At 37.1% G+C, this 23196-nt stretch overlaps 1 protein-coding gene across 3 annotated transcripts in view; it reads left to right on the top strand.

The window, feature by feature from the left end:
* bcar3 (BCAR3 adaptor protein, NSP family member) overlaps positions 1-23196 on the top strand; it is a 70574-nt gene that overhangs the window by 2896 nt on the left and 44482 nt on the right. For all 3 annotated transcript variants that reach the window (XM_027166523.2, XM_027166522.2, XM_027166521.2), the window contains 2 exons: positions 5280-5428; positions 12981-13095. In XM_027166523.2, the coding sequence (XP_027022324.2) occupies positions 5339-5428; positions 12981-13095 (205 nt within the window). In that variant the 5' untranslated portion in view covers positions 5280-5338. The remainder of the gene's footprint in view (positions 1-5279; positions 5429-12980; positions 13096-23196) is intronic.

Below are 23196 nucleotides of genomic sequence, written 5' to 3'. Positions count from 1 at the left end.
ATTTTTTGAGGATGAGTCAACAGCTGCCAGAGAATGTGTGATTCAGTCCTGGGTTGTTTGCCCCAGTACAGGCCTGGAAGGCATATTTTAAATGGAGAAAAACATTCCTCTCTCAGTTTATTATCCATGGTTAACAAGAGAAAATGAAACCTTCTATAGATAGAGGTGCAATAGGATGAAAGAAAGATTGGAATCATTATGGTCATCATTTTGGTCATTATCGATCTACTTTACAAGTGAGATCAGCTTACCTCACAGACTTATATGCTTCATATAGTACCTTTAATGATCTCATCTTTAACTGAAAATCATTAGTTTTTTATGAACTGTACATTGTTCTTGTAGTTGTTGTCCAGAGAGTGCATGAAGTGAGCTGTTATCTGTCTCATTGCAAAAGAATCACAGAGGGAGAGGAGAGAGAGGACGGTGCCTGCCTCCTCTGCAGCTCCCAAATGTCGAAGCGTAGGTCAAGTATCTCTTAAGCTGGTGTAGGAGTGATTGTAGTGAGTCAAAAATGAATTTACCTGTTACCAATGAAACTCAGGAGCAAAGTATAACTAACTGTTCACTGCCTATTTATGTATGTCACACTCTCCCCATTAACTTTAAGTGCTTTTGTGTTTGTTTGTTTGTTTTTTTTACATTTAAATGCATTTGGAGTCACAACTTGGTGCATAGAAGACATTAGTTGGGTGCATTAACAAATCGTGTTCATTTATTTCCTGTAACAACAAATACTAATGTGATATTTCCCCCTCTTATCCTGCAGCAATATGCGATTACCAATAACGATTATTCTTTTATTAAATGTTACTACTTACAATATTGAAGCTATAAACAGGCCAAGACTTTGTTTATTTGTAGTGTTACAGGAATGAAAATCTACAAATGCAGAAAAAAAGTTTACTACCCCTGCCTAGGGGAATAAAGCAGTAAAAGAGCTACATGCAGCAGCAGGTATAGGAGTAATAGGATTAGTATTAGGAGCAATGCTTTTACAGTTTACCTACCTGTATCTGTGCTCTACAGACCTGAAACCATTTATTTACGATATCTCACTTCAGCTTATTCTGAGTAGTGCATAATTACAAAAATAGCAGAAAAGGACATCTGTGATTAAGCAGATTTAAAACTGATGGTTAAACAGTGAACGTATTTCTTTAAAAGGAAAATATTTTTTTTAGTAACCATTAGAGCCTTTTACAAATGCTACAGCTAATAGATCTGAACTCTAATGGACTGTTAGGCATGTGAAGGGAATGTACAGTAGTGTGGATGAGACACCAGTCCATTGCAGGACAGATACACTCACTTATCTTTACTCATCTAGTGGCCATTTAGCATAACCACTCCACCTTCTGTCATGTATTGGGGTGGTGGAAGTAATGTACAAAAACTCCACCCAGACAGCAACACAATTTCAGCATTAATGAAGTACATATAGTTCAGAATATGAAATATTCATCACTTGCCTTTGTTACAGAATAGCATGATGTGCAGCAGTTTTCAAAACACACTCATGTTAATATCAACTAATCAAGCATTTTCAGAAAATCCCCAAAATTGGAAATAAACCAGAATTTTTTTTTAAAAAGAAGTAAACAATAACATGATTGACTAAAGTGGAACTGAAGGCTTTTTCCAAAGTAAACATGATCAGGGCTTTAAGATATGATAGACCTTTATTCATCCCACAATGGGGGAATTTCACTGTTACAGCAGCCAAGAGTAATAAAATGCAAATATATAAAAAAAGAATGGAGACATTCTTTCTGTGTAATATACATTATGTACAAAACAAAATGTATAAAAAGATGTATATTGCACATAGATTATATTGCACGTTTTTCAACATTTCTGTTATTGCACGTTTACAGTAATGATCCATGCATATAAATGACATTGCTTTTCGTGGATGTGTGTAAGTCTTTGTAGACAAGGACATACAGATATGACCTTAAATGTGATTAATATATAGAAGGTTACCCTGACAAGAAATGCAAAATGTGGCTTTTAAGGGAATTGGATCGAACTGTTGCATGTGCACACACACACACACACACACACACACACACACACACACACACACACACACACACACACACACACACACACACACACACACACACACACACCAGCTAAGAGTACATTAGTTTCCAATACCTTCATCATCACCACCCTTTTTTATGTAATGAATAGTCTGATGTACCAGTAATTGGTGGCTGACGGGTGAAGCACACGTTAGTGTGGGAGTTGTGTACTGTAATGCATTTGTGCATTAATATATTTTTGCAACAGTTAAAAGGGAGACAATAGCTCAATACTGTTGACGGTTACATTTCTTTTGAAAGCTGTCAAATTGTAATATTTAATGCTTACATATCTACAAGCAGTCTCTTAAAGTAGATAAAATAGCTTCTACTAGAAAAGCAACATTAAATAAGATATCTACTTAGTACTACAAGTGGTATCTCAGTGCTTAAGATGTTGGACTACTTATTGGAGGCTTGTGAGTTTAAATCCAATCTGGACCTTGAGCAAGGCCCTTAACCCACAACTGCTCAGTTGTATAAATGAGATGAACTCAAGTTGGTTTGTGGAAAGTGCATCTGCCAAAATGGCATGAATGTAAGTATATTCAGATTGCTAGCTAGTTTAGATAATGTTTATACATTTTATTAAATCTTTTATATAATTTAGTTTTATATGCATACGTCTATTTGTCTTTTTTTTGTGTGTGTTATGTCTTATAATGGTTTTGTAGACATGCACAAGTGTCTTGTTATGTCTGAAGACCATGCTGACTCACATGACTAGAACAAATTATGTTGGTTTTCTGGCTTCGACAGACAGATTAATCCTGGTACTATAAAGCTGGTTTGACACAGGTGGGTTAGAGTAGGGAAATTCCCTAAATTAATCCAGTCTTGTTTTTTCATGCAATTCCGTGTCATTGAAATGTATTAATATATATTTAAAAAATCACTTAGTACTGAGGGGTTTATTTTAGACGTTTCTTTAAAGGACAGAGCTAGAAGGATGGATATGGCTTGATTTTCTACTTTTATTTTTTAAACAGAGAATCAAATGTCACTAATTGCGATATAAAGATATGCTTTCCTAGAATATTTGTTGATTGGAAAGGGGCTAGTAGTTTTTGGATTTGACAAAGTTTAGCATAAAATACTTTAAAGTACTATCTACACTTAATATTATTTGTTTTCTGATACTTTTATTTGGTCATGTGATTACAAGAACTTAAAATATAATGTGATACCTCCTGTGACCCTGACCAGGATCAAATAAAAGTTACTGAAGATAAAAGAAAAGTAAATGAACGAATGAAAATAATTCCATTCAAATAATGAATTACCACTGTACTAACACTGTTCAGTACAGCAGTGTGTTATATAATGAGCACTGCTGAGACGCCAAATTAACTAACAATTTATTGGCAGTCATGTTCTGGAGAATCTGCATTTGCTCACATGAGCAAAACCAGTAGCAATGAAGAATGTTGGGAGAAGATTAGTCATTCTAGTCATGGGAAACCCACGCAATGCCATTTTTAATGAGTTTTCATTTGTCCGACTCCTGATTCTACTTCATTCATTCATTAAACTTCTTCGCTTATCCGAACTACCTCTGGTCACGGGAGCCTGTGCCTATCTCAGGCGTCATCGGGCAACGAGGCAGGATACACCCTGGATGGAGTGCCAACCCATCGCAGGGCACACACACTCTCATTCACTCACACACAATTTTCCAGAGATGCCAATCAACCTACCATCCATGTCTTTGGACCAGGGGAGGAAACCGGAGTATCCGGAGAAAACCCGAGGCACGGGGAGAACATGCAAACTCCGCACACACAAGGCGGAGGCGGGAATCGAACCCCCAACCCTGGAGGTGTGAGGCGAACGTGCTAACCACTAAGCCACTGTGTCCCCCTCTGATTAAACTTGTTAAGGGTTAAGTAATTGCTTGATGAGTTAAAACAGGTGTTTTAGATAAGCATCTGAATTTATAATGTCTATAAATGATCTGTGCATGTGATGGATTAGAACACTGGATGATGCATTTCTAGCTGCCAAGGTGAAGTTGTCCACTAACACAGGCATGCATGCACGCACGTACACACACACACACACACACACACAGTAATCTAATAACTCTAATGGCCATCTTGCACATTTTGCCAAGATATAAGAAGACATTCTGCAGCTTCATCTCATTTTTAATGCAATGGTTCCTCAGCATTTTTTGGTCTTGTGTTAAAAGTGATTTGTGTCATTTGTGCATGGGGGAAATGAAAGCTTTATATCTTTGGCCTACAAGATAACAGTTACAAACATAATATGTCTTATGTAAAAGAAACCTACTACTGATGTGACAGCTGATTGCCTGGAGTGCGGAAGAGAAATACAGTAGAATTGCAAACCTGTCAGTATTAATCTAGTAGACAGACAAAAGCTGGTCTGTACAGTAATTAGTGTCTACTGTAGCTAAGCACCATCAATCTGTAATATCAATGCATTCATAAGGAGCCCACACGCATACCTGCATACACTGATACTGAAACACACAAATACATATCACAGAAATATTAGAATTTTAAGTACAACCACTTTGTACAACCATGCGTTCTCAGTAGATGAGAGTGTTTTTGAAACAGTATTGATGACATTGCTGTAGTCTCCGTTTGAGTTTTAAGTCTCCTCTTATAACCACCCTGGCTAAGGTTAAGTTTTGACCTTAGATCCGTTTTCTTCTATTTTATGTGAAGTAAAAGCACAGTGCAAATCTTTTAACATGTCTGGGCACAAATCCAATCTTTGCACTTTAATCCCTAAAATAACATTTATTGAGCTTCTGCATTATCTCATGTTAACTGTACAGATAAAGGTATAGACAGCAAGATTCCTCCACTCACCACCCACTGCCCTAGGGCATATGCCCTTTTCTGAATCCAATTGCAAGAGAATGAGATATTGTGAAGTGAAAATAACATGATTGCTTTTTTCTCGTCCTGGATATAGATGGTGGGGTGCAACAGAGACCAGAGTTTTTCCACATATTTATCTTGAATTAGCTTTGTATTAGCTGAGTGGGACAAAAACTTACAAAAAATGTCACCTCATGCTACCTTTAAATGTCTTTCCTGTCTACACTGCAGATAAAACTGAAAGCTTTTCCTATAGCTTAACCTTTCTACACCTTTCACATACATCTAACAAAAACAGCTTCTAACATGACTAAACCTTCTAACCCTTTCTTAGACTCCAGGCTGCAGGCTGTGTGAAGAGGAAGGGTGTGTGTGTGTGGTGGACGATCTACCATGAAGCACCTGTCCATCTCTAAATGGCTCAGGCAGCTTGGTCTACCGCAGTACTGCACATTATTTGACGAGGAATATGATGGAGTTGAGGTGAGTTGCCCCAAGCTACATGTATACAGTTAATTACAGTGTGTGCAATCTTTTGGAAGACTTATTATATATTAGATCATCTGAAACTCTTATTGCTGTAAATTCCTTGAATTTGACTCCTTACATTCGGATTACTTTTGGCTCAAAATACATTTGCAATTGTAATGACAATGGATATAAATATACACATCCTTTTTAGATGGGAAGATAAATCTGACACACAATACCACCTTTAATGAGACCAAGTGTTAACCATGACCATCACTGAAAAATACTGACTTGCTGAAAAATATATGCGGTATTGCATGAGTCATGGAGTCATGCAAAGGCTGTAAGTAATATGCACTGACAATGTAAAGACCAGGACAACCCTTTAAAGTTGATGCCAGGACAAAGATAATTTATTGAGGGAGGCTTCCAAAAAGCATCCAATGAAATTAAAGGAATGTCCAGCACCTTTCATGTGACAAACTCCTTTATTCTGAACGGTTACATTTACATTTATGGCATTTTGCAGACTCCCTTATCCAGTGCTACGTACACATATCTTATTTATTCAGGTGAGCAATTGAGGGTTAAGTGCTTAACCACTACCGCTACTGCTATCACATCCTCGGTTCTGAGCTATGGTGTAGGGCAGCAAGGAGACAATTTATTCCAAAAAAGAACACCCAAGATTATCATTAAGGCCATGATTCTGAGGCCCCATTCATACCTGGTATTAACATCTGTTTTTAGTGATCCAATCAAAAGTGACACCGTGACAACTGTGACAGCCATTCACATCTGGCATTGGAAGAAGAATCCTTTATTTATCATATTTACGTGAAGTTCTTTTCTTCACATTTTCCAGCATTGGTAGTTGGGTTTAGAGTGCAGGTTCAGCTAAAATACAGCACTCCTGGAGGGCCCAGTAGTAGCAGCTTGGTAGTACAGTACTGGGGCTTGAACCTCAAACTTCTGATCAACAACCCAGGGCCTAAACAATCTGAGCTACGACTGCATTAAATACTGCTACTACTTGAATTCTGATTTCATGCATCTTTTCTACAGGAGAACGGGTGAGGCATACATTTGTTAAATCAGTTTTTAATCATTTGCCTTTAATTTAAAAGTAGTTTTTTTATTCCCTTATGGACAGCATGCATAAGTTAATGCCAAGACAGTTAATGCCAAGAGTGCACAACATCTAAATGATATGTTTGGCAAAAAGACAATACAGCTCATCATTCATACTGTAAAGCATCGTGGTGTTTATATCATGATTTGGGACTGCTTCTCTACAGCTGGGACAGGGTCTCTAGTCATTGTTGATGGGATAATTAATCTAATTTGGTATAACACATGCTGGCAGCATCAAAATGTTGAAGAATTTCACCTTACAACATGTTAACAACCCAAGACACACATTCATGTCAGCCAAGGAATGGTTTCAGGGCAAAGGAAGATCAAAGTCTTGGAATGACCCAGACCCCAGGTCTCAGTCCCTTAGAATACTTGTAGAATGACTCATGCAGATGTGCAGAAAGAGCAAAGTATTTTTGCAAGGAAGAATGGGATAAAATTTTCCATTCTTCCTTCCATTTAATACTGTAAGAATAAGAATTAAATGCTGGGTCCTACCATATTGTACTAGTAGGAGTTGGACACTCATACACTCATGATTATATGTTTTTTATTTGAATTACTCTCAAAATATAAATTGTCAGAATGAATATATCTTGATTTCTGACCTTATATCACAAAAGCCTATAATTTGTCGAATGGTCTGTAAGGGTGTGACATTTTATACGTTCTGCTTCTTTTGTTTACATGTTTGGATCAGAATAATACATGGGATTTAGTTAATAGTGCTATCTAGAGAGAAAAAACAGGCAGTTTCACACAACCATAGATCAGGAAGGTTTTATCTTTCCATCCAGCTTACATGCAACCAGGTACGCACAAACACAGATTAAGGAAAACCTTAAAACGTTTTTTTTTTATGAGGTATTAATATATACTGCCAGCCCCTGCAGACATCCAGCTAGATTACTGTGCATCTCTAGACAGCTTAGAACAATCTTACTCCAGTATGAGTGAAATCTGGTAGCAAGAATTTGTTCATCGTCATTAAGTCTATCAGCAGCCAACACTTAAGACTGACAGACATTTTTTGCCTGTCTGCTTAATCTTCATTCATCTCATCATATCTCTGAGCTTAACCTGTAAAGTGAACTTTCACTCACAGTTGGAATGCGTTGTTGTGATGATGGAGCCATCCAGAGATTGTAAACAGTAGCAAGCAGTAGAATTGGCTGACCTCATCATGCGCACACACACACACACACACACACACACACACACACACACACACACACACACACACACACACACACACACACACACACACACACACACACACACACACATGCTTTACGGCTCCTTTTTGACATTCACTGTGTTAAGAGCTCATTCCACTCAGCCATCATTGAGACAAAAGCACAAGTGTTCAAGTTTAATGAGTTTGTTTTTCTTGGCAGTTTCAAGGCTTGTAGTAGTAGGAGAAGTCCATGCTCAGGCTCAGTAAGGTGATTTATAAGGAACAGATTATTGCTGTTACATTGATGTGAAAGAAAATCATACGCTCTCGGTTTGTGTAGTTTTTACGTCTCAGGAAGTTTTTACATTAGTAGAGAAAAGTCAAAAAGTCCAGACAAAGGAAAAATCTTGTGCTCATTTCAGAGAAAAAGTGTCATCATTGCAGCTTTATTTCACACATCATTTCTAGCATATGCACATTTCTGCTGTATGTCATTTCTTATATATGCAAAATTAAAGAAAAAACTTCCCTTTATCATTCATATCAATACATACATAACTGATGGAATAATTTGTTCTGTGGATACAAAAATAATTCAGATTTTCAGTCTGGTTGTAGTTGCTTGTGTTTGAATTCTCTGCAAACCACAACTTGTTTTCTCCTGCCACGCTGAAGCTTTAAGCAAAGTCAACACCCAAAGTTTACTTAACCCTAGAACACAAAGTGGTTTCAACTGGACCAAGTGACATCTGGTTGTGAGAATAGATGGCAAGGCTAAAATCAAATATTTATCAATGAAAGAAAAGTGTTCTCTTTTTCAAACAAGAAATCATTAAATGTACATGCCTGTCATCTGCTATTTTGTATAATTTGTCTATCACTGGATAATGTGTGTTTAGTTTATTCATTTTTGGTTTCTCATGCCACAGGCATTTTGGAACAAAATCGATAGATGAGTAAATAATCCACCTTATTCACCTTCACCCCTTCTGACAGTGTTTTACACAGCTGTGTTTTCGCGATCACTGCTGGTGTCGGCAACAAAGAGATCATTTTGCTTAGGGGACATTTTGCTGTTTGGAATCACCTGACATGGCTGACACTGAAAGAATGCATTAATCTACATTCTGGATTAGGAAGATTTTAATTACAAACATAATTCGGTGTATTTTACTTAAGAGCTGTAGTTGTGCTTTAAGACATTTATTTATTGCTAATTATCAAGTCAAGTCAAGAGCTAATCTGTATTAAATGTAATGAATGTAAAAATTCAAGCTTATATTGATATATTTTTATCTTTGAAAGACAGGTTAGTTTAGCATTGCTAGCACATTTATACCACTCATCCCTGCCTGGATTGTACCCATATTAAAAGACAACTTTCATACTAAATCAGAATTTACTAAAATCTCAGAGTTCCTAGGTAAATACTGCTGATTTGAAATGTGTATAAATATAAGCTGTGATAAATAGCAAAAACATTGTTACCATGCTGACATCATGAGCAAACATAAATACTCTTAAATACAGTTTATTGAAAAAAGAGTTATTATTAAATAATTAAGGATTATTAAAGGATTATATTATAAAATAATCTACTGACATGGACATGGAATTTTTTTTTTAATTTTAGGTAGGAACTATATTTATTACATATTCGATAAGACAAATAAAAAGTAGTCATGATTTTGATTACTTTAAAAAAGACAATCAGTATAACAAAAAAAAAGAAAAAAGAAAAGGCAAAAATGTAAGGCCTAGCAACATGCAGTTGAGTCAAGAAAAAAAAAGGGGACGTTTGTGGGGTTTTTTCTCAATTCTGAAAAATGGCTCACTCAGTACTTCTGGTTCCACTTTGTCTGAGTCAGAGGGTTACTTTTAGCAGGAGAGGCTGTCAGCTGCTGTCTGTGCTGCAGTTAGTCACTCACTCTAGTCAGTACAACCCGTATAATACTCATTGTTTTTGACCAATGCCATGGTTTTTTTATTTATTTATTTATATTTTTTTATGACAGTCATGGTTCATCGTTCGGGCAGCACTGGAGTGAGCTGTAAACCCCTCTTCTTTAAAATAGACTTCAATGAAATGCAGTGGCTGAGCAGTAAATTTTGACGTATAACGCATTAGCCCCTACCACACATACACACACATGCACACACAGACACACACACACACACACATCATGTCCGTATTTACACAGAGGACCAGGTGGTCTGTGTACAATGCCCTCGTAAAAAAAAAAAAAAAAAAATTCTCGCCCTAACAATTTACAGTAAACTCTTTGAATAATCCTTTACTGTCCTCATTATAGCTCATCCACAGAAACAATTAAAACATTAAAAATAACATTATTAAAACACAGCTGACTTACAATTTAAACGAAATTCCTCTATTCACGACTACAAGCTCCAATTTTGAAATTATATGCTGCAGTTTGTTAAACTCTTGATAAAAGCACAGCTGATTTATGGACTTCTTATCACTTCTGTAATGAATCTGCAGCACCACATAGCAAGAAGCAAAGTCCTAATGCCCATTACTGATCCATTACTGCAGAGTTCAGAAAGGGAGAAAGAAGAAAAGCAGATGTGATTTTCACCTGGGTGCAAATAAGAATGTGTGCTGTGCTCTCAATGTGTACTGTAAGTGGGTACTGTGCTTGCCTCCCAGTTTTAAATACACAGTAAAATTGTAGCATCTTGCTAAAACATTTTGTTGTACTGTAGGTTTACACAATGTAAACATTTTTGCTATTTAAGCAATGTGTAAAATATAACAGGAATCTTATAACCACTGTGTAAATATAACTGGTGTTAAACATTTTAGCAAGGAAAAAACTGCAAAAGTCTAGTGGTGATATGATCAATTATATAAATTGTATGGCAAAGTTTTCTTTGTTTACTGGAATTAACTGTCCTGTGCGGTCAATTTAGTCAGGCACAGCATGTGCAGCAGCTACTGGAAAAGGGAGAAGAAGAGGGAGAAGCCCATGCAAGATTAATGGTAGACAAAAAACACTCCACCATTTTCTTGATAGCAAAGCAATGTATTACAAATGTCCTGTTTAGATTATGGAATCTGAAAAAGTGATATGGAGTAAAGAGTGATCATGACAAGGTCGTAGCTTGGCCTGTGATAAGTCCAGCATTACTGAGAGCTACCTTGCTGCTGCTAATTAGCTAAAGAGTGACTGGGAAGTATCAAACTTTTGCCACATACTGAAATGTTCAATCTGGCTAAGCATTTTTCTTCACCTTGTACAACAGAAATTGGACACACATTTACAGGACACAGGCACATACATGCAACTGTACATACAGGGTTAGAAAAGGTAGTGAGAAACTATACTCATTTAAAGTTGGAAGAATACAAAATGTACAGTAAGTTTAAAAAGACTTGTTACTTTTAAACCTAGTATAAAAAGGTTAAAATGCATTTTAACTGATGAAATTAAGCAATGCCATGTTTTCAAGTGGTGGCTAACTTTTATTACCAACCTAAACCTGTTATAAGTAATGAAATAAAAACATAATTCAATCATTTTAAGTTTGCTAACGAATTAATCTGAAATAAAAAAAAATAATAATCATGTACATAACTAACATTTACCATTAGATATTCATTTATGCCGACTACTAGAATCAATTGTAGTTTAAAATGCCATTAGCAAAGAAAACATGTTTTTTCAAATGAAACAATTTAAGGGCCAGAAGTAGGGCCTGGGTACTCATCCTCACCTTCAAACTTGCAGTCCAATCCATCGGTACTCAGATGCAATAGCTTTATGTAGCCAAACCTACATTGTGCAGCATGAGCTTGCAATAGATGACAAACTGGCCTATTCTTAATAGTTCTTAACACTGGTGTACTTGATTGGATGGTTGAAATGGAAATGGAGAGAAAATGTATGCAAGTCTATTCTATTGATGTACAGAGTCATTGGCTGGAAAAGAGAAGAAGATACTTTCAATGAATGGATGAATAATACATGTGATTCTCATATATATACACTACAGCACAGTTAAAATTCTTTCTTCACAAATCCCAACTTTGGTTGAGGGCATAGCGCAGGGTCAGCCATGATACAGCGTCCCTGGAGCTTTCTCAAGGTCCCAACAGTGCCAGCTTGGCAGTGCTAGGGCTTGAACCCTGATCCTCTGATGAACAATCCAGAGCGTTAAGCAGTTGAACCACCACTGCCCCCTGAATTAATAAAAAGCAGTAAAAAGACTTAATAATTTCATTGCCAGTTCTTTTGAAGTGTCTCTTATCAGAATTGATTGCACCAAAAGAGAATGAGTTGCATGTTGGATTGGGGCTGGTTTTAATGATCGCTTGTTAAATGCGTCTGTGATCTGCGAAGAAAGCCGATACACAATGGACCCTTACCAGCATAGCATGTTATCTGCTCCTTCTGTCTTTATTTTCTAACCCAACAAGCCTGAAAAAACAGAACATGATGAAAGAAGTGAGGAAAATGAGAGAATAGTTGTTGATAGCAAAGATTCAGCTGGGTTGTGACGGGACTCGTGGGGCTTGTGAGATAAGATGCACAATGAGGCTAATGCGGCATACATCTGTTTCTCTAGCATAAGATCAACAACACTTACAGCTCACTGCACTATTCTGCTATAACAAAACCTACAAAGATAGCGTGAGACCCAGTGCAAGTGATTTCACACATAATGTTATGATGTACTTTCATGGTACCTGTGACTAGTGACAATAAAGGCTACTACTACTACTTAAGCCTGTAGGAATCAAACAATTCAAATAATTTGGACTTGGAGTATTTGCATTAAAATGAGTTGGGAAGTTATTTCAATTCAAAATGAATACTTGACACAAAGATTTTACAGTTTATTCAACTATAAATTGAAAACTATCTGTTTGTATACTAGAGCAAATGCCTGAGCATTGAGGCATGCACTCTATAAATGCCTCAAAGAGCAATAAACACCTTACCAACTACAATTAATCTCCTCTTGTTTTGTCTCACCAAACAACAAAGATATTCAGAGCATTTCATAAACAAAACAGCATCCATTTTTCTTATCACAGTCAGCAAGAATCTACCGTTGCTGGAATATACTGTAAACAAAGTCAGAGAGGCAGGACACATGGAAGTAATGACAGACCACCAGCTTAACTTACTCATTTAGCAGGTTCAATAGCTGTGATCAGGTGTAAGTGGTGCATGGCGCCAGGTAGACTTCAATAACCATATACCATTTATCCATTCCCTGTAGGACCTGTTGCACTTGACAGAGATGGACTTGTTGGAGTTGGGGGTTCACAGTCGACTCCATCGCATCCACATCCTCTCAAGCATCCAAGTTTTGCAGGAGCGAGAGACCAAAAGAGGTCAGTGTCAAAATCAAGCCAACACTTTTCTCTACACATGAATATGTAGGTAAAGCTAGATGAGTGTTTCCAAGGCTGTTACCCTTTTCCATTGCAAATACATCAAGAACTTCATGGTTCAGTAATTAAGTTGGTGGGTACTTGATGACTTTCATTTCAATGCCATTGCAGTGGAAACACATCCATCTATCCATCCATGGCACATCCATATATTTTCAATAACGATTATCCTATGCAGGGTTGGAGGAAGCCTGGAGTATTTCCCAGGAAACACCCTCCCAGAGGCACAAGGTGGCGGACACCCTTGATGGGGTGCCAAACCATCACTCAGCACAATCACGCAAAAACTCCCACACCTATTTACACTATATGGACAATTTAGAGATGCCAATCAGTCTACCACACATGTCTATGGACTGAAGCAGGATACAAGAGATCCATGGGGAGAACATGCAAAATACATGTACACAACCTCTGAGGTGAGAGGAAGATGTGCTAACAATAAAACCGCTGGTGGGTGGGAATTGGCAGGTTGCCAAATGGGGGGGAAGGGAAGGGAAGGGGCAATTTTATCGTAGTGAAGTTCTATTTGAAAGCATTTCAATTCTGTTGATACCTCAGACAGTCAAACAAAAGATCTTAAGTTCTCTGAATGAACCTTTATGTTCCTCAAACTATAATTAGCCTCCCAGAGAAAAAAATCTAGGTTCCAGAAAAAGTTTCCAGTCATGGAGATATTTTCCTTTATTCGCATTTAAAGTAAATCCATAACCATTTAGCACCCTGTGTTCAAATGTGTGATAGGTCTATGAGCCACTCTGATGATAGTCATTTGGTTATGTGTCACATGATAGAATTCTGCATGACCAATGGTTCGATGTGAGTATAAACATAAAAAGACTGTTATAAATAAACTACTATTACAAACTATTATAATGGTTCTTCCTCATTTCAGATCTGTTCTTCTACTCTATATCAACCTCTCTCATGACCTGAGAAGCACATAGACAGACACATCCCCATTCCCACCCAAACATCCCAGAAATCACAGGCTGAATACACAAAAGCAGGAGTTATCATATCTTTTCCAGTTGGGATGTGCAACTGATGCCCCTCTCTCTCTTTGTCATTCTTGCGATCTCTGTCTTTCTTCATTTGTTTGTATTGGGCACCCTATGACTATTGGGATGCAGTGGCTGCATTAATTTGGATTAAAGAGAAGAGACAGTGTGTTTGGGACAAGGATTACAGACCCCAGACACAACTAATTTACTTTGTTGCCTTGGGAGATAAAGGATAAGGGGCTGTATCAACTAGTTGAGTGCAGTGTGTGTGTGTGTGTGTGTGTGTGTGTGTGTGTGTGTGTGTGTGTGTGTGTGTGTGTGTGTGTGTGTGTGTGTGTGTGTGTGTGTGTGTGTGTGTGTGTGTGTCTGCATTTTCCCCTGACGCCAGCTCAGCCTGCTTGGAGGTCTTCATCAGAGAAAAGTGTAATTAGGTGTTATGCTAGGTTTTCAGGACAGAACTGCATGAAAGACATACGAGTGTGGAATTATGCAGCATGCTGGAATTAAGATCAGACAGAAGCCGAGCTGGCATCAGTGCCCGGGGAACACACAGTAACACTACACTGATGAGTTTACTGTCAACATAGATAGGGTATCATGCAGGGACTTGTTTCCTCCCAGTGTATGTATAGTGCATTAAAACACACACACACACAGGCACACGTTTGTAGATTTTCAACTCCTCTCCCCTCAATCTCAAACTGCAAAGTTACTGCAGCCTAAGGGCTAATGTTCACTGTGTGTAATTAAGTCACACACACACACACACACACACACACACACACACACACACACACACACACACACACACACACACACACACACACACACACACACACACACACCATGCACTGACAGGCTGAAGCTTGTTTGCCTGCATTAAAGTCTCCACACTTTAGCTATAGCAGCAATATGATTTGCTATATGATTTGGATCACAGCTTTCTAAAGATTCATTATTCATTTTGTACTGTTTTGGAAAAAAAATCCCCAGAACAAGATTAGATTAGATTAGATTCAACTTTATTGTCATTACACATGTACAAGTACAAGGCAACGAAATGCAGTTAAGGTCTAACCAGTAGCAGCAAGTGCTAGTGCAGGATATACAGTTTTTACAGTTTTTACTTTAATAAGTAAACTGACTTACAATATACAGTATTGAAAAGCACTATACAGAAAAAACCCTACTGTACAATCCACTTATTCTGTTGTTTTGTTTTAGACTACAAGAAATTGTAGACACATTGAGAAAATGTCAGATCTGTACGTAATGTAATTTCTGCTTATTTCTTATGAAGCTGAAACTTATTGGATGAATGGATTCATCTCAGTCACCCAGGCACCATCACACATATCCAAAAGTGCATACTATCCTTCCATGTTGCTGGTTTTGTTATATTTTGATCCACCATCTTAAACTGTTTTCTATTCGTAAACTGGCATGCGAATTGGGACAATACACAATATAGTGTGTAGAATTAAAAAAACAACGAAATAATTTTAGTACGCCTGGAGAACTGTAGAGAAATGTTGCAAAGCATTTTTTATATATTTATTTCAGGCAGCGTAACAAACACACCCATGTTGTTCTGACTGGCAGCATTCACAGAAATAATTTTACGGTTTCATGACATTTAATCAGCACGCATAGCTTTAAAATAGCAACAGATTACAAAACCTGATTTCACAGATGTCTGCTTGTATAAAATGTGTCTTATTTTCTTGACAAGGCAAGCTAATGAATATTAATGAGCATGTGGGTAATCTACTTCATGAATATTAATGAGGAGTAAGTAGTGTGATTTGTAGAGTCAGAAAAAGCCACATTAGACTTGAAATATTTGAAGAGAAATATGATACATGACAGAAAAAGATAAGACGTAGGCTCTTTTATCATTTGTAATCCTCTAAATATGAAGAACTGATTTGTCACAGATTTGATCGTTTGCAAGGATTTGTCAGCAAAGCTGTGCTTGTTTTTTAGTCAGCACTTTACAGTGCAAACCTCCTATTGTTTTTTTTTTATTCATGAGAACGATTTCTACTGTTTGAGGAGTCAACAGGAGGTCTGAATAAACTAGCTTCAACACCTTTAACAGCTCATCCTTGAATGCTGCTCCACCTAGCCTCATACCCTGTGAGAAATGCTAACGCTGTCCACACAAAAGTGTGTCGCGAGCTGCAAAGAACAAACAGCTCCCGTAGCTACCCAGGTGTCTTAAGTTGGACAATCAGAGGTCAGCATGGTCTCTGAGGCAACTTCCTCCCAAAACAAATGATAATGCCACTGTTGTGGCTGATTCTTCATTCAAGGCTAGCTACTACTGAATTTTCAGGTCAACCATAGATTTTTCACATCCAGAAGCTTCAGTGAGGATTACAAAAAAAAAAAAAACATCCGGATTGTGGGAACATCTAGAAATGTATTTTAAACACACTCATAAAGACAGGTTTAAACATAGACATGTATATGGTGCAGACTAGCTCTCAATGTGTCTCAACTACTTTATTTTATACTGCGTGTATGAGACCGTTTAATAAATACAGAAAATGTAAGACATATAAAAGGTATTAAAACAGAGAGACCAGCCCATTTAATATGGCTTGGTTTAAAATATATGGCTTGTGACTGTAAGTGTTATTTGTTTGCACTGTTAAGAATTCACTGATGAATGTAAAATGTACCCTTGGAATGGAACCTACCCTGCTATTTTTTGCAGATTGCAGATTTGTAAGCTAAAGTGGCAGCTTTTACACATGGTTGTGTTGTGCAAATGTATTTCTGTTCTAGAAAATTGAGTAAAAGGTCAAAATCAGAGACTTTAGGCACAAAGACATTGATCCAGTGTTTAAAAGCCAGGAATTAGTGCAGATTACGGTACTAATGACTGGTCCATCAGAGGTGTTACCCCTCAACTACTGCTGTACTGTATTTTATCCTGCTTGTGTGTTACTTTTCTTAGTCAACAAATAGGTGTAAAAACTGATATGTTAACTGAGTATTTCAAATAAGTAAGTTAGTGGATTTGTAAAAGTCCTGCAGAATTTTTGGGGGAATATTTGAATATCTGCATCGACATTGTTAGTTTAGCATAGTTTAGTGTAGCATGTGGTTTAGCTTAATTATTGTTAGTTATCGATCAAATCCTTAACACATAGAGAGTCATTTAGGAAAAATTAATTCATTTGTTCAGTCATGAACACCATATTAAGCAAAGAACAGTCAAACTAAGGTCTCGCTTGTGCAAAAATATTTATGGGATAAAGGTACTGCAAGTATCTATCTATCTATCTATCTATCTATCTATCTATCTATCTATCTATCTATCTATCTATCTATCTATCTATCTATCTATCTATCTATCTATCTCATGACTCCTTATATATATATATATATATATATATATATATATATATATATATATATATATATATATATATATATATATATATATATGTATATATATATATATATATATATATATATATATATACACTGTACAGCTGTGTGCTTGAGCTTCTCTCTCTCTCTCTCTCTCTCTCTCTCTCTCTCTCTCTCTCTCTCTCTCTCTCTCTCTCTCTCTCTCTCTCTCTCACATTTGTTCTCTGGGATGTTCCCTGTGCTTACAGTTTCCTGTCATCTTTACTGGCACGCTGGGTGTGAAGTTAAAAGTGTTCTGTTCCACTTCCAGCCCGGTTCCTCTCTGTCAGGGTTCTAAACATAAACAGGTTTCTGGAGATTTCTGCTCTTCCTTTCCTCTTTAAAGAGTCCCAAGGGTTTTACTTTAGTACACGTTTTAATGTTGTAATGTCATAATGCCTCACATTGTAATGTTTTAAGTAACTTAAACATACATTATATCATAAAATATTAGGGTGTATAACTTTATATACCGTGGATTCTTCTATATTTATTTGGACAAGTATTGCTATAAGACTATAGACTTATTACAGTATTACAGTTACATTATAGTTAAAACTTTAGTTTACCTGAGTAAATGACAGTTTGATTTGAAATGACCTGTAATCTAGTATTTATTTATATATTTATATCACACAAAGACTACCATATTTAGGAGGAAACTTCAAACTTCTTTTAAAAAAATATATATATATATATTTATTTACGTTTGTAATCATTCATATAGATGTTATTCATTTAAAGGAACGTTTTAACAGAAATGCTGCTTCTTCTCAGTATGAGCAATGCATTTTGGGTGTATGTCCATGCTTCCTGAATTATAATTTGTTCACATAAACACATAACAATAATTAGTTACATAACCATATCATTACGGTATGGTGTTGCAGCATAACATTGTCATGACACAGCATCAGGGTCCATGTTTGATCCAGAGCTGTGGAGTTTCTGTCCATAGTTTCACAGTGTTCATGTCGATTTTGGGTTCTCTGATTTCTTCCAGAGTTCAAAAACATTGGCTTGACCTAGGTTAAAATTCTCCTTGGCGTGAATGAGTGTGAGAATGTGTGTATGTGGTGTGTTCTGAAGGACTAGTGTTCCCTCCATGGCGAATTGCTCCCAGGGTTTATGTGATTGGCTCGAGATCCAGCCTCAAACCTGACCAGGATAAAGTTGCTGCTGAAGTTGAATAAATGAAAGCTTGATAGTAACTCATGCTTTTGCTAATGTCTGCCATCAGCAAGTAATCTGTTGTTGTTGTTTTTGACACATGCTGCCTGTGGATGTAACATATTTGAAAACATGGATAACTGTAATGGTTTATCCAAGGCCATGTATTTGGACTTGGATACTCAGTATGCCAGATGATATCATCCTCACTAACACTGACATCCATCATTTCAACTGTTCATTGAGCAGCATAGGTCATAGTTATCCTGTTTCTTTATCAGCATGGACTCGGACCATATTGGGACAGCACAACTCAATGTGTCCAAGTATCAGCTTTCTGTTGGATGTATTAACACATTGGTGGATTTTCTCTCCATCACCATGGACACCATGTGCGAATCTTAGATAGGCACGAACCTGCTGACAGCACTGTGGTAATGTGAGAGGGAGGATGATGTTCAGTTATGTTAGACATGTGAGCTGTCATTAGTTCCTCGCAACAAGAAAAAAAAACAACAGGCATGAGGAACTTCCTCCACACTGTATCAGGAGGGGATATTTTGTTTGTTCACACAAATTAAATGAATCTAATAAAAATAAGTAATGATCACTAATAAAGAGCTCTTTTTTAAACATGAAAATAATTGAATTAGGATGCTTACAGTAATGGTTTTAAAAATCTGATCTTAAATGTAGTTTCTTATGAGGAAATGGGAATTACATTCGGTTGAAAATCATGTCTGTCTCACTGATGATTTAAAATTGTGGAATGTGGCATTTCCGAGAAATAACAGTACAGATTACATTTTGTGAACTGATAAATTGCCCTTTCCTTTAGCCTTGGGCAGGGCACAGGAGACAAGCACAAACTGTGAGTTTCCTCCCTGGAATGAAAACACACAGTTGGAGATGGTGAGAGACAACACAGGAAGGCGTGTGTAGTAGAAACCGACTTCCGCTCTTACTGTTCTGCTTGATTGACGTTGAAGTTGAGCTTTGGCAGAAGAAATGAGTAATTCAGAGCAGATAACAGATTTGACTTATGACTCAGTGTTATTTAGTAACAGGGAGATTCCACAGGCGTAGTCTGTGTAAAATGTTTAAATATGATTATAGAATAGGAGACAAATTTAATCACAGCGCTTAAATTACAAGAGTTATTGATATGCTTTAATTTTATTTCCTGCTGTACAATAGAAATTGAATTGTCTCCACATCAATGCTAAAATTGCAGGTTTTTGTGATGTTACGAAAAGGAAACAAAGATATCAGGCTATTTTTTGAGAACTGTCATACATTAGTATGAACTCCATCACCCTTTAATACTGTCTTGTACTGGGATGAAATGTTTACTAGTGTGATGTTTGCTACACATGAGTATGATCATTACAGTACGAAATGTAAAATGTATTAAATAGGTAGCATTGTTTTTCTATGGCCACATGAAAAATACAGGCCAACAAAAAAAAATTACTTCTTGAAGTTGAAGTTCTTGAACTATTTTACTGCTTTCGCTTTTGGAATTCATTGTGTGACTAGACAAGCATCCTTGGAGAAGTCTTTCACTAGAGTCCAATAAATCTTCTGGTCATTAAGAAACACTCATAACAAGTCTGCAATCCCTTTGAGCATTTCCAGAAGACCTCCAAACTTCACTATTTTACCAAAATATTACCTGTATCTTAAAAATATATGCAATCAAGGTACCCCAGGCCCTGTGTGTAAGTTCATATGTTCTCACTATGCTTCAGGAGCTTTCTCCAAATACACTGGTTATCTCCTCCAATCCAAAGACATTCTCTAAATTGTCCGTAGTGTGTGAGTGTGTGTATGTGATTATGCCCTGTGATAGGTTGGCACGCCATCCAGGTTGTCCCCTGCCTTGTGCCCTGAATGCCCTGGGACAGACTCCAGGTTCCCGGCGACCCTGTGTTGAATAAGTGCTACGGAATTTGGTTGGATGCTATCGTTGTCAAATTTCTGTAGTATGTGCCGTTATTGGAAAATTAGGTACATTTTCCATTAACAGCTCATCCCATAAAATTTTTATTCCCAATTTATCCTTATTTAATATAGTACTCAAGCAATGAAAAAGCAATGGTCCTTTCTATAGTTATACCAATAGGTTTATAATTCATTGTGGACGGTGAGACGGCACTGTCCCCTGCCCTTCCCTCACACTAGACTGCATTGCTTTGGGGCTTCCAGGTGGACAGGCCAGGCTCTCAGGTGCCTGAGGAGATGCAGTTTATCGGATTAAAGCATAGGAGAGACATGTCTGCCACTAACAGGCAGGCTCACATCACAGAGCAACAGGTTAGCAGCTGCAGTGAGTGACTCATCATCTCAGTTCTCCTCTATTTATATGGGTATTATGGTAGAAATATGAACTTTTGTTTTAAATGCATGCAGTCACGGCAGTAGGTGGATATTATCGTTGCTCTGCTTTGACTTCAGTGGCGTCTGTATCAGATACTAATCTCTGTTTTTATGAACATGTCTCCACCTGACTGATGAGAATTATGTTATGGAGTCAAGGGTACTGTGTGCAGTAACAGATGAAGATTCATATATATCCTGATATTTTTCAGTCTACATCCAGTGACGAGCGTGTTTGATGCTACATCAATGGCAGGGCTTCTCAAAGTTTGTAAACAGTACTATGTATATATCTATAATATATGTGTATAAAATATAATTCTGGCTATGTATTTGTCAGGACTTCGACTTTGGCCACGTGCATCTGTTTACGTTCCTCATCACGTGTCTGCCCCGCCTTCGTCTGCTCCTCCCTGTCTACACACCTGTTTCCTATTGTGATTACCCTGTGTATTTAACTGTGCCGCGTTGCCTTGTGCAGCACGGAATCTACTGTTGTCTTTGTCCTGTCTCTAGTCCGTGTGTTGTTTCATGTCCTTTGTTATTAAACCCTGTTGATTTGGCTATCCTGCGTTTGGGTCCGCTTCCTTAACCCGCGTCATGACAGTATTAAAGCCATAAAGCCTTAAGGTCTTTTTATTGGTGAAATTTCAGCTAACAACACACTAGGTCCATGCTAAAAATATTTATATGCTGTATGTTTTTAGGTTATTGAGGTTTGAATTAAATCAGTTCAATTCTAGTGGCCTGTGATCAAATAACTATCATTCAGTTATCGATCTATAGTATATTCCCAACAAGAACAAAATACTGAGATTCCCATCATTTGTGCAACACATATCGGGCTAGTGTGTGGGAGGTAGCTAGAAGGGGAGGGGAGCAGGGTCAGGGTCATGGGGCATTTGTGAATGTCAACAGTGATAATGTGTTTGATTATGATTGATTAGAGGCATGTTGATAGTCATAGAGCACCCATCCCTACACCCCTACTAAACACGGTGAAATTTAAAACTAAACCTTGGTTTCTATGATGCAGAACATAAAAAGATAGTATTTCAGTATCTTCTTATTAATGTCATATGATCATGTTGGTGTTACAGCGATCCAATACAATGCACAAAAACTATATTTAAAAGCAAGCATGCAAGTTTGTGCTAGTTTTTTGTGTGTTTGTGTGTGTTGTGTGTGCTCACCAAACATTTTTCACATGTGCACATATTGTATACCTAACAAACATGTTAGTAATGTTGATGTGGTAAAATATCACAATACTCACAATGATTTATATTGCAGCATAGATGTACTAACAGTGTTAGAGAAATTATACAACATTTCAATAAACAATTCAATAAGTAATAAAATAAGTAATAAAACAATAATGTATTTCATATGGCAAAAGGAGGAAAAACTAAAAACATTAGAGGTAAATAGTGATATGTATTACTGAAACTACCTAGATATATCTGAGAAAAAGCATATGATGTATAACGGTATAAAAATTTCTTCTGGTAAATTTCAATATTATACTGGCGCCAGTGTCTCTGTCATATGAATGAACTGAACTAATGTGAAACTCTCAAACAACTAAACTGTCCAGTTAGTTGAAAATCCACTAACCGGACTAAAATAATATTAATTCACTAGTATAGATAACAAATTTCTAGCACAACCTTTAGGACCTCACAAGAAGTGAAAAGCAGAAATTTATCGTACCTGAATCTCCTCTCCTCCTCCCGCTGTCCTCTCGTCACATTCAGGCTATTATAGGCAGGAAGGGCTGCTCGTAGTTCTGTTTGTTATCATCCTACAGACAATGAGGAGGAATCTGAAGACAAAGAGAAGGGAAAGTGTGCTTTCCACAGACAACAAGAGAATGCAATCTGCTCCCCCACTACTCCTGCTCTTTATTAGCTCTTAGTCAGTTACTCAGACACTTTGACTTTAGTAGAAAATAAACTATTTATTAATCAGAGGCAAATAATTTTGCTTAGCAGAAGCTGTGTTGCAGTGAATGCTTACTTATACACATGAAACTTACGTTGGAGGCCACTGATGTAACGACATA

This window comes from Tachysurus fulvidraco, chromosome 14 (assembly GCF_022655615.1).
Source record: "Tachysurus fulvidraco isolate hzauxx_2018 chromosome 14, HZAU_PFXX_2.0, whole genome shotgun sequence".
Lineage (NCBI taxonomy): Eukaryota > Metazoa > Chordata > Actinopteri > Siluriformes > Bagridae > Tachysurus > Tachysurus fulvidraco.
Note: the sequence above shows the minus strand (reverse complement) of the source record. Positions and strands in the feature narration are given on the sequence as shown.